The sequence below is a fragment of the Cynara cardunculus genome (genome assembly GCF_001531365.2).
Source record: "Cynara cardunculus var. scolymus isolate 2C chromosome LG 7, CcrdV1, whole genome shotgun sequence".
NCBI classification, from domain to species: Eukaryota; Viridiplantae; Streptophyta; class Magnoliopsida; order Asterales; family Asteraceae; genus Cynara; species Cynara cardunculus.
The window spans coordinates 588,749-601,202 of record NC_037534.1 but is presented as its reverse complement, the minus strand read 5'-3'; the positions used below and the strand labels follow the sequence as shown (position 1 = coordinate 601,202).

At 32.7% G+C, this 12,454-nt stretch overlaps 1 protein-coding gene across 1 annotated transcript; it reads left to right on the top strand.

Moving 5' to 3' along the window:
- The first annotated feature begins 220 nt into the window (after positions 1-220).
- Positions 221-7,231, top strand: LOC112515444 (cysteine-rich receptor-like protein kinase 42). The gene is made up of 6 exons (XM_025122273.1): positions 221-1,118; positions 3,690-3,803; positions 4,349-4,699; positions 5,361-5,595; positions 5,900-6,044; positions 6,621-7,231. The coding sequence occupies exons 1-6, from the start codon at positions 284-286 to the stop codon at positions 6,990-6,992; spliced, it is 2,052 nt and encodes a 683-aa protein (XP_024978041.1). The 5' UTR covers positions 221-283; the 3' UTR covers positions 6,993-7,231.
- Positions 7,232-12,454: the final 5,223 nt, after the last annotated feature.

Below are 12,454 nucleotides of genomic sequence, written 5' to 3'. Positions count from 1 at the left end.
TATAATATATAATATTTTTATATTTTTAATTCTTAGTAAAATAAAACAAAACAAAAAAGTCGGCCATTTTTCAAAGCCAAAAAAACAGTGAAGAATCATACCTGATCGACTGCTTTGTTTGATGCACAGGAGAGAGAGAGAGAGAGAGAGAGAGAAAAAACCGTGTGAAATCGGCTCTAAACCTTTGACTCCCCTCCCACAATTCTCACTTTTTTCACCTTCTTCATCCCCTTTTATACATTCCAAAAACCCACCCACATGAACAACAATCCCCAAATCAAACATGGCAGCAGGAGAATCAAGATCTGAAATACAACCTCTCAATCGATTTCCCAACAAACATACGCAATTTCCTCCCAATTTCTTCACATGGGTACTCTATTTTTCCCTCAATCTCTCATTTTTCACCGCCGATTCCGATCCCCGGGTCACCGTCGCCGGTAATCTCTCATGTGGCACCGGCCGTGCGACGACGTCGAGTTTCATCCCAACATTCGTACAAGCAATGGAAGGACTTTCAAGTAATCTCAACAATTCCAATAACAACTTCGCTGTTGCAAACATCACCGATGCTTCTTTACCTCCTTTTTTCGCATTAATCCAATGCCACCGTGATCTTTCCCGCACCGATTGCCTTGTTTGCTACGCCGTCAGCCGTACCGCCGTCCCCAATTGCCTCCCCAGAACCTCCGGTCGGTACTTTCTCGATGGATGTTTTATTCGTTATGATAATTACAGCTTTTACCATGAAGCTACAGATTCAGCCATGGATACTCGAAATTGTAATTCGAGCTTGGGGAACAATAGTTGGAGTGATTTCCAAGGTGGGGTTTTGGAATTTCAGAGGACTGTTGGTGATTTGGTTGAAAATCTTACTGAAATTGCATTAAGGGATAATGGATTTGGGGTTTTGGAATTGAGGGGTGTTTATGGATTGGCTCAATGTTGGGAGAGTTTGAGTAATGAAGAATGTAGGGTTTGTTTGAATAAAGCAAAAACTGAAGCTAGACGTTGTTTGCCAAGTAGAGAAGGAAGGAGTATGAATGCTGGATGTTTTTTGAGGTATTCTACACAGAAATTCTTCAATAATGACTCTCTAGCAGATGGGGGTAATTCTGGTAATTCACTTACTTTCTCCATATGATCATTTTATCTTTCTGGGTTCTCTTTGGTGAATCCATATAATCATTTGAATCCTGCAAAATCTGTCTTTTTGATCAATTTTTAGTTCATATTCATGTTCTTCATTGTTTTTGTTATCTGGGCATGTTTTTATGAATTATGATCCTTTACCTTTAGCAGATAGGGGTAATTCTGGTATTCCACGTACTTTCTTCTTCATATGATCATTTTACCTTTCTTGATTCTCTTTGGTGATTCCATACAATCTAAATCATGCAAAATCCATCTTTTTCATCAAGGTTGAATTTTTAGTTTTTATTGTCAGAGGGCATGGTTTATGAATACTGATCCTCTAGCAGATAGGGGTAATTCTGGTATTTCACTTACTTTCTTCTCTACATGATTACCTTACCTTTCTGGGTTTTCTTTAGTGAATCCCCATGATCATCTAAATCCTGCAAAATCCATCTTTTTGGCCATTATTTGGTTCATATTCATGTTCTTCGTTCTTTTATGTCATCTGGGCATCTTTCTTGAATTCTTGGAAGCATTTCTTGTTAATTTGTGTTTTTTTTTTGGATCTAATGATCAAGTTTCTGAATCATTTGGAAACCATTTTCAATCTTTTTGTGATCCCAATGCCCAAATGCTCACCTATTCAACCAATGGATGCATTTTTTGTCAATCTATGTGTTTTTTGGTCTAATGATCAAGTCCTTGTTAAATGATCTGGAAACCCTTTTCAATTTTGTTGCCCAATGCCGAAAATGGTATTTAATAATAAATAAATTAAATATGATTATGTTTCTCATCTTATGGTCATTGGAGTTAGGTTATGGCTCATCCTTGTATGCTTTTGGTCCTTGTGGTATGTCAAGGATTACGGATAACGTCCCTATACTCTATTTAATTACGGATATGGTCCCTGTGGTATTCAATTTTATAGGGTCGTGGTCTCTTTCATTAACAGAGTTAACAAAAATTTGTTAACCCGATTAACTCGGGAAGCATTTTGGTGCTTTTACACGTGTGGTGTGTGTATATATTTGTATATATAACATAAAAAAGATATCGGATTAGATTATATAATATATTTTATAATAGGAAAAAGACAAAAAAGATAGGCGTAAAAGATCAAATACCTTTTGAGTCAGTTGGGTTAACGGATTTTGTTAACTCCGTTGGTTAAAGGGACCATAATAATGTATAGGGATGTTAGTCGTAATTTTTGACATACTACAGGGACCGAAAGCATAATTCAGTCTTTAATATATTTTCTTTAAATTGTTATATATATAATTTTAAAAACATTTGTTGATTCAAGTCTTTTTCTTTGATAAGATTCTCAAAATTGTGCATTTTTCAAATATAATGGCTTCTCTTAACTTTGACTTTTATCTATTTTGACTCCTTTTCTAGATTGCTTCCTTTTTTCAAAAGTCAAACGTTATGACATTCAAAATCGACTTCGGTATGTTCCGGATTTTTGTTCCGAAAACGCTTATTATCGTAGTATGTCGTCACGGTTTAACGTAAAAAACAATTTTTATTCAAAAAAAGAAAATTGATTGTGAAAATTGGAACTTATATAACTCTAATACATTTGACCTTTAAAAGTCAAACCTCTTTTGGGTTGCTCAAAATGAGCTCATCTTGTCTTATTATATTGGTATTAGTTGGGATCATTATTCAATGAATTTGGGTGCTTTCTAAGTCACCTACTTGGAAGACATTTCCAAGTTATTTTGTTGACTTTTTGGCTTTGGTCCACTTTTTTTATGCCTTTTTTAGGGTGTCTGGTATTCCAATTTGGCATATAAAAAATGCATTTTAAAATCAATAATATGAGTTGTTTTTTTATATAATTTAATGGTGTTTTGAATTTTAAGGATATCTCCAACAATTATTTTATAATTTTTGTAAAAAAATATTTTAAAAAAAATTACATCCAACTCCAATAGCCAAGCCCAAAGAACCAATCCCAGTAACTTCTAATTCCCACGGTGGAAATTATTGGTAGTCAACAATTTTGTACTTATAACGAGCTCACCAATTTACTTTTTTAATATTATTTATATTTAATGATGATAAATAAATTGTATTTTCTAAAATGGAGAAACTGTAATAGTTGAAAGTAGTTTTTTTGTTTTTGAGATATTATTTCTTGGAAACTATATTTTTTTTTTGGAGTTAAAAGGTCTCGTCTACTTACATCTCACCCTCACCCACACCTCTGGACCCCACCTTCTGATGGGATATATCGATACACGTAGGGGCGGATCCGGTCTTTAAGCACCGGGGGAAAGGCCCCTAGTCAAAAACCAAAAACTTTTGTTGACTAGCTTAAATTTTCTATTTTCACCCCCATCTTACATGGTTTCTCCCCCAGTCCTATATAGCCATATGCTTCTCTCTCCCGAGTCCCATCCAACGTGGCCCCACCCCATTAATTTCCTGGTTTATACACGGCTTGTTTGATTTAGGTGTGTGCATAATATTTCATTTTTGTTATATTGATGGAGGGGTATAATGGTAATTTTAACATTTAGTTCTCCAATTTTTTGCAGGGCTTTCTAGTCCAGGAGCCAAAGTAGCTGTTGTCTTGGCTGCAGTTGCTTTCCTTATGATCTCTGGTTTTGCTAGTTATGCAGCATATATAAGAATATCAAAGCTTAAACAAGGTAAACCTCAATCTTAATATTCACAAACGAACCAAAGGCCTGTTGGTCTAGTGGGACCCAGGTTACTGGTAGAGCCCAACCGAAGAATGTGTATGAGTATCTGTGGTATATAAATATTATATACTCTTTCTGTCTCAAAATATGTGTCCACTTTCAAAAGTAAATACCCATTTTTCCAATTCTACCCTTAATTATGAGATGGCTAAATTTATTAATCTCTTTATTATAAAGGGTAAAATTGTTATTTACTCCCACAGTCTCAAAATAAATGGTTACATTACTATTTTGGGTATCTCTGTCCACTTTTAAAAAGTAAATGTCTACTTTTTTATTTAACCCTTAATTATAAGATCTCTCTCTCTAATAAAGGGATGCTTTTTTTTTGTCAGTTAAAAAGTGTAATAATTACAGTTTTCTAAAACTGTGTCATTTTTCTTTGTAGTCATTTATTTTTGGGACGGAGGGAGTAGTGATTTAAAAATTAAAAAATTAACTACTAAATGATGCATTTGACTCGAATAACCGAAATTGACTTTCGTTGACAGAGCGGAAAAACATGGGACTGCTATCGAATTCGTACAATAAGGCAGGACTGAAGTTCAAGTACGAAACACTCGAGAAAGCAACAAACTACTTTGATGTCTCTAATAAATTAGGCCAAGGAGGAGCGGGTTCGGTCTACAAAGGGACGCTTCCTAACGGAGATGTTGTTGCTGTAAAACGATTGTTTTTCACCACGAGACAATGGGTCGATGATTTTTTTAACGAGGTCAACTTGATTAGTGCAATCGAACATAAAAATCTCGTCAAGCTTTTGGCTTGCAGTATCGAAGGGCCCGAAAGTCTTTTAGTCTATGAGTTCGTTCCAAACAAGAGCCTCGATCGTTTTCTTTTCGGTAATTTTTGTTTCCTCCTCTTACCTACTTTAATAGTTCTCTCTCTCTCAAAATAAATGTGCACAATGAAAAAAAACATATAGATTTAGAAATGTGTATTTATTACTCTTTTTTTTTATTAATTAAATGACTATTTTACCCTTGATAATAGAAGGAGTAACGAGTTTATAAAGGGTAGAACTGGAAAAAAATACCCTTTTTTGAAATAGAGACTTAATTGGGAGCAAACTAAAATAGAAATGTAGACATTTATTTTGGGACGGAGGAATTATTCGATTTTGGAGATAAAACTTGTTTCACTTTTGATGCGACAGTAGACTGGGACAAGACAGGATCGGAGTGGGACAAAAATGCAGTTTTTCTGTCCAACCAAAATAGGTGGTACAAAATGATGGATAATGATATAAGATTGGTAAATTACCAAAATACCCTTGTCAAATTAAAACCCTAAAACCTTGGTGAAGTTCTTCACGCGCCTACCTCACTCTCTCCAGTTCTGTCCTGTCCTGTCCTGTCCGATTCAATCCTATCGTGTCAGCGTCCAAACTTTTAGTTACCCATTATATATCGATGAATCTATCATAAATGGGTTTTTGGGACCGATTGACGGAGAGACATGTTGCGATTTTTGATATGACGGAAATCGTTTTAACGGTTGCAGAAAACGATAGAACACAGATTCTGAGCTGGAAGCAGAGGATGGGGGTGATTCTTGGAACAGCAGAAGGTCTGGCTTACCTTCATGGAGGGTGTCATGTAAGAATCATCCATAGAGACATCAAGAGCAGCAATATTCTTCTAGACGAAGATTTTTCTCCAAAGATCGCGGATTTCGGCCTCGTGAGGACTTTTGGGGCCGATCGGAGTCATCTCACCACCGGCATTGCTGGAACCTTGTAAGCAAATATCTCGATTTCACGCGTCTTGGTTTGAAAATATCTGTTTAAGCAAAGGACAGATCTGCCTACATCCCAAAATACGAATAAGAATCATCAAAACGATTCTCATTCGGGAAATATTGGGCTCGTTACGTGTGATTTTTGTTTGAAAATTCCTCATTACCCATTCATTTTCGGTTCATGATTTGTAGTTTTTTGTTGCAAACCATTGTTTTTAAGCAAGCGTCCGAAAAAATACCCTTTTTTTGGTAGCACGATGGTTCGGAAAGAAAATAATTCGCTATTTTTTGCATCATTTCAGAGGGTATATGGCACCGGAATACATAGTCCGTGGACAACTTACGGAAAAGGCTGATGTTTTTAGTTTTGGAGTCGTGGTTCTCGAAATCGCATGTGGCAAAAGAAATAACGCCTTCATAGAAGACGCGGGTTCGCTTTTACAAACGGTAAGCTCGACACCCGTACATTTTTCTAATCTCTTTGTTCATCTTTGAACGGGACAAGCAGGAATAAGGGTGTTCAAAGGTTGAAACACGACGGATTTTGGTGGATCCGATCCTATCCAATCATCCATCAAATGATCAATGTTGTCGGTTGATCCAATTCAATTAACACCGAACAAACCAATCCAATATGGTTGGATTGGACCAACTGATCTAATATGGATGTTGATTTTTTTTATTAACCTGGATATCCGACCCGCTATGCGAGCCGACTAATCCCAGGGCGATCACCTGCTTTGCAGATAGCCTAAAGTCACCGCATTTGAACCTCCGTGGTCACAGGGGATTTTTATTTCTCTTTGGCTTTGAACCTAGGACCTCCTGGTACTTTTGACCTTTGGAGCCAAGCTCAAACCAATCAGGCACGATCCTTGTGGTTGATGTTGAAATTTTTGGATCAAATCCGATCTAATTATGATTAACTATCGAATTAGGGTCTATTGGATCTAATTGGATCAAATGACTTTCTGCACACCCTAAGCTATAATGCATCGTGTTTACCACCTTTGTTCTATACAGGTTTGGAAGCTATACAAAGAAGGCGTCGTTGCCGAAGCAATCGATCCGTTGCTCGATGGCAATTTCCCAGAACACGAAGCATTAGAAGTGCTGCAAATCGGGCTTTTATGCACACAAGCATCGGCAACTTTACGGCCATCAATGACGGAGGTGATCGAGTACTTGACTACAAAAGGCGAAGATCGAGAAATCCCGGTCCCACATCAACCGCCGTTTTTAAACGCACGGGCCCTCGTGTCTCAAGGGCTAAGCAGCTCCTCGACATCTAGCCCAATGACCAAGATGGGGATATCGTATACCACCACGTCACGTTCTTCCACGACTCCGAGCTCGGAGTGGCCGTTAAGAATCAATGAAACGAGCTCAAGTTAGCGTGTTTCGTCGATCCACAGGATTCGGGTTTGTTTAGGCCATGGTTTGAACTGAAAATGGTAAATGTTGGGCAGGGTTTTGGGAGGAATTTGTGCATATTTTACAGCAAAGTTTAGGTTCACAATTTTTCTCTAATTTTTTTGGAAATATTTAGTATTATAATTTAATTTTTAAGGATAGTTTTGCGAATTTTATTCAGAAATTAAGCAATTAAAAAGTTTTGGTATGTTTTTTTGGAATTGTAATCGGTTTTCTTTATGCAAACAAACAAAAGGCTTATAGGCAAACTAGAATGGTAACTGTGTAATATGATGAAATACATCTTGATTTTAATATTTTGTTTTATTATTTATCTCAATTTTGAAAAAACGATAATGTTTTTATTTTTGAATAAAATATAAATTGAAATTATCATAAAAATTTGATAAAAATATATCGATATCAGTATGAAATTAACTATTTAAAATTTATCCTTTTTTGTGTAATCTTTTAATTTAATTTTTWTATTATAATTTAATTTATGTTTAATAACGAAGTAATTTATATTTGGTTTTATAATRTAATTTTTTAATAAAAATAATAATTAATTATTTTATTAGAACTCAATAATTACCTAATTATATTTTAGTTTTTTTATATTTTAAAATAAGATGTTTATCCTCTATTTGATTATGTTTATCTGCAGTTAGTAATACTATATTATAAAGCATTTGACAAAAACTCTTAAAAACCATTTTTATGCATAAAGTACTGTTTATTAATGCATGTTACTTAAAACTCAATATTACAAGTAGATTGTGCGTAAGTATAATTTATTAAAACTCTATATCTGAATTCGTATAACTAACTGCAGATAAACATAATCAAATACAGGATAAACATCTCATTTTAAACATTAAAAATCTAAAATATAATTAGGATAATCATTGAGTTCTAACAAAATACTTAATTGTTATCTCTGTAAAATATTATATTATTAAACCAAAAATAAATTATTTCATTATTAAACTTAAATTAAATTATAATTAAAAAAATAAATTAAAGAAATTACATTAAAAATGTGAACTTTTAAATAGTTGATTTGATATTAACATTGATATATATATTTTTTTCAAACTTTTATGATATTTTCATTCAAAAATAAAATCATTTTACTTTCGTGAAAACACATAAAAACGTATTATAACATCAATAGAGACAAAAAATAGAATAGAACATTAAAATCGAAATATAACTCGCTGCATTGCGCGAGTACCCTTCTAGTATAGTATAGATATTGGTGTGATTATTACTTACAGAAAATATTCTAAATTAATAATAATAATAATAATAATAATAAAATAGATTTTTTTTAATATTATTGTTTTTTAAATCAGGACAGATATTGTGAAGTAATTAGAGTCAAACGAGAGTCTCCCGTGACTATATTATTCTAAATTAATTATCATAAATTTATCATTTTATTGACCTGAAATTTTAATAAAATGCTGAATATAATATTTTTAATAAAAATATTCATAAAAATTATAATATCAGAAATTAACATGTGTACAATTTAAACATTGTTTTTTATGAATATTTATGAAATAGTGATTTTTTATAAACATGTTTAATTTTTTATATTATAATTTTTAATAAACATATTTGATTGAATTTACAATGTATTAAATGATAAGAAAATATTAAAATTAAAAATACAATACTGTAATAGAAATTGGTGATGTTATAATAAAGTAATTTTGAAAGTACAATGTTGTAATAAGAAATGGCATGTCAGCATTATCGTACATATAGACAGCCTCCATGGACGATAAGGTGACAAAGAAACCTATTATAATGAGTAAATTTAATTTAAAAGGTTACTCAATGCTATAACGAGTAAAATTTTTATAGTACATTGTTGTAATAAGAAAAATTGAACATCCATTGCCACAAGGGAATTTTTATTCCTCATTTGATTCGAACCTGATACCTCCAATTACTTTTGATCTAGAGTCCACGCTTAAACCAATTGAACACCACCCTTGTGGTTATCGTTGTAATCTTGAAGATGAAGAAGTTGTTAGAGTGGAAAGTAATTTTTTGAGGTTTTTTTTAACTGTTTTTTCTTTATTTTGAACAAATTATGGAGGAATGATTGAAGTTACCCTTATCATACAAAAATTTAATAGATATCTGATATTTTTATGAGGAGAACTCGATCAATTGCAATGGTATGATTATCTTACGATAACTATTAATTTTTTTTATTAACCTGTATACCCAACCTGCTATGCGAGCAACTAATCATAGGTCGACCATCTGCTTTCCGGATAGCCCGGAGTCACCACATTTAAACCTCCGTGGCCACAAGATAAATTTTATTTCTCTTTCGCTTTGAACCTGAGACTTCGAGACACTTTTAACCTTTAGGGTTTAAGCTCAAACCAGTCATTCACCACCCTTGTGGTTTAACTACTATTAATTAGTATATTAATCAGTAGTTTTATTCTGATTTCATTGAATAAAGAAAAACAGTACAAGATCAATACCTTATTTATACACCAGAATTTAACTTGTAACAAATCACATGTGACCGTGTAACCGATTTTCTAACATAAAAAGACTAATATACCCTTTTGTTAAATTAATATTTAGAAGAAGAAAAAAAAAACAATTTAAAATTGATATAAATATTAAGATTCCTTACAAATGTTCTCAAATGATCCAAAATCAATACAAATTTTGTTGGTTGAGGGAAAATGATTGATATGAAATGAGAAAAAAAAAGGCAATTAATTGCATTAATTAATTAATTGAGTTGGCATGTCATCTATGTATCATGGACCACTTTATTTATTATCATATCCCTTTTGATATATATATATGCAACCATGTCTTTCTCTTCTAAGTTATACTGTCTTGTTTAATATCAGTATTCACTTCATAACTAAAAATCTAACGGTAAGAATGAAAGTTATGACGTAAGCATGGCAATGAGGCGAGGATGGAGCGGTTTTGTAATCCCTGGCCCCCGCCCCGTTTTTTAGTAACAGCCCCTGGCCTGATTAACATCCCGTCCTTGGTTTATTTTCTGGTCAAAGCCTGATCCTCGTCCGCAATCAAGACCTAATTTAAAAAAAAAAATATATATATATATATATATATATATATATATATATAGAGAGAGAGAGAGAGAGAGAGAGAGAGATAAATTAGTCAAAATCTAATCCACGTAAGAATTATAGCTATTTAGAGAGCAAATTGTATGGAAAAAAAACAACGTACTTTAACTTGATTCTCTATTTTGGCTAACGTTCTTTCAGAACTTCCATTTTAGTAACTAAGATGTAAAGTTTTAAACATTTAAGTATTCGAGTAACCAGTTGAGACTAATTTTAGATCAAAAAAATTTCATGTCACTAACCACGTCAGCAAATAATACTGAGTTAGACACCACATCACTTGCCACATCAGCATGATAACCGGTTAATGCTTCAACCGGTTACCCGGACACTTAAATGTTTAAAACTTTACATCTTGGGTATCAAAATGAAAGTTTTAAAAATACGTTACCCAAAATAAAAATTAAGTTAAAATACGTTACTTTTTAATACAGTTTGCTCTTAATTAAATATTTAAAATAATAATTCTTAAACAACAGAAAAACCCAGGGTCCAAGTATTATACATGGGGGACAATAAAATGTGTCTTCAATGGTTATAACTTTTTTGGTTTTTTTCTTAAATAAACTAATAAAAATCATATTTAATAAAAAAAAATCAGAATACGACATGTTTAAAAATTATATTTAAATTGAAAGGGTAAAATGGTCTATCAAAATAAATATTTGGTTTGGGTCACTATCGATCAAATTTCAAATGGTATGTTATCAACTTCACCGCCCACGTCACCTTTTTAAATTAATTCCAGAAATCAATTCTCGGTTTGCCGCCAATGTTGGGTGGTTGTCTTTTTTCGGTTTTTAAAAAGGGAAAATTCAACAAAATCGCTAATCTTCTTAACCAATTTTACTTTTAATGGTTGTTTCTCTGTTGTTAATGTTTTAGTACAGAATGATTAAGTGGTCAGAATGATTAAAAGGCCCTCATGATATAGTGCAAAATAAAATTAGGACGCTGAATGTTTAAGGTAGACTCATGAAATCATTCAGAGTTTTTTGAACCATTAAGAAGCAAAAAAAAAATTGTCAAACAAGATTAACCTCTTAAAGTTTCAGATGTTGCCTTTTAATGAAACTATTAAGAAATAAACAAACAACCACTGAATATAAGTTTTACGCAAATACGTTAAGACATTTGTGTAAACTCTACATAAAATAGGAATTTGATTGAAAAAATGGCTAAAAATGAATTTGGTTGGAGAAATTGGCTTATATTGGTCAATTTTCAGTTAAAATGACTATGTTTGGCAAACTAGCTGATGAAAAATCACGTTTGATAAAAACTAGTTGATAAGATAGATGAAAAATATAACATAACTAAAAAATATATCTTGAAAAATTAGTCAATTGTAACATTTTATTACATAATTAAAATAAATCCTTAATAATATAGTATGTTAATACAAACAAGATATTAAAGAAAAATTAAATAACAAAAACGTTAACTATGCTACCATTATATATTTAAAATGTTTAATCAGGTGGGTTGTAAAAAGGGGAATTGATCAAAATAGTCAATCTTTTTAACCAACCTCACTTTTTAGCCACTTCTTTCAATTAAATTCTCATTTCATTCAGAGTTTACGTAAACGTCTTACGCATTTGCATGAACTCTATTTTCATATTCAAAAAGGATTTTTTTGCGTAAAAATTCAAATTTTTGCAAGGATTCAAAATTTTACGTAAGAATTCAGATTTTTGCATAAAAATCCTTGTGTAATAATTTAGATTTCTACGTAAGTAAGGATGGTGATTTGCCCCGACCCAGTAGGGAACATGATTCATCTGACCCGAATGGGGTTTCCTTGCTAAAACGGGTCCCGAGGATCCCCGATAGACTCAAACTAATGGATATTTTTCATAGGGTTTGACCGGGAATGAGATGTTAATCCCCATACCCGCTGGGGCCCGGGCCACAAGGCTGTTACTAAAAACCGAGGCCGGGGCCGGGGACTGTTACTAACCCCCCCCCCCCCAAAAAAAATCTTCCCCACCCCGTTGCCATGCCTATGCGTAAAAATCCTTACACATATGTGCAAAGATTTTCTTTTTCATTTTAATAATCAATCTTTATATAAATACATAAAACATCGATCGTAAAGGCTAACAAATGAATTTAGTTGATTAAATTCACCATTATAATCAATTTTTCTATGAAAAAGGGTAATGATTAATTGATAAAAGATTTGATACTCAAGTATTCTTTACCCTCAAGTATTCTTTGAAAGGCAATGTGTAAAGAATACTTGTTGGTCAATTCTTTTATCATTAGCTCCATTCAAATTTTAGCTTGTAGCAT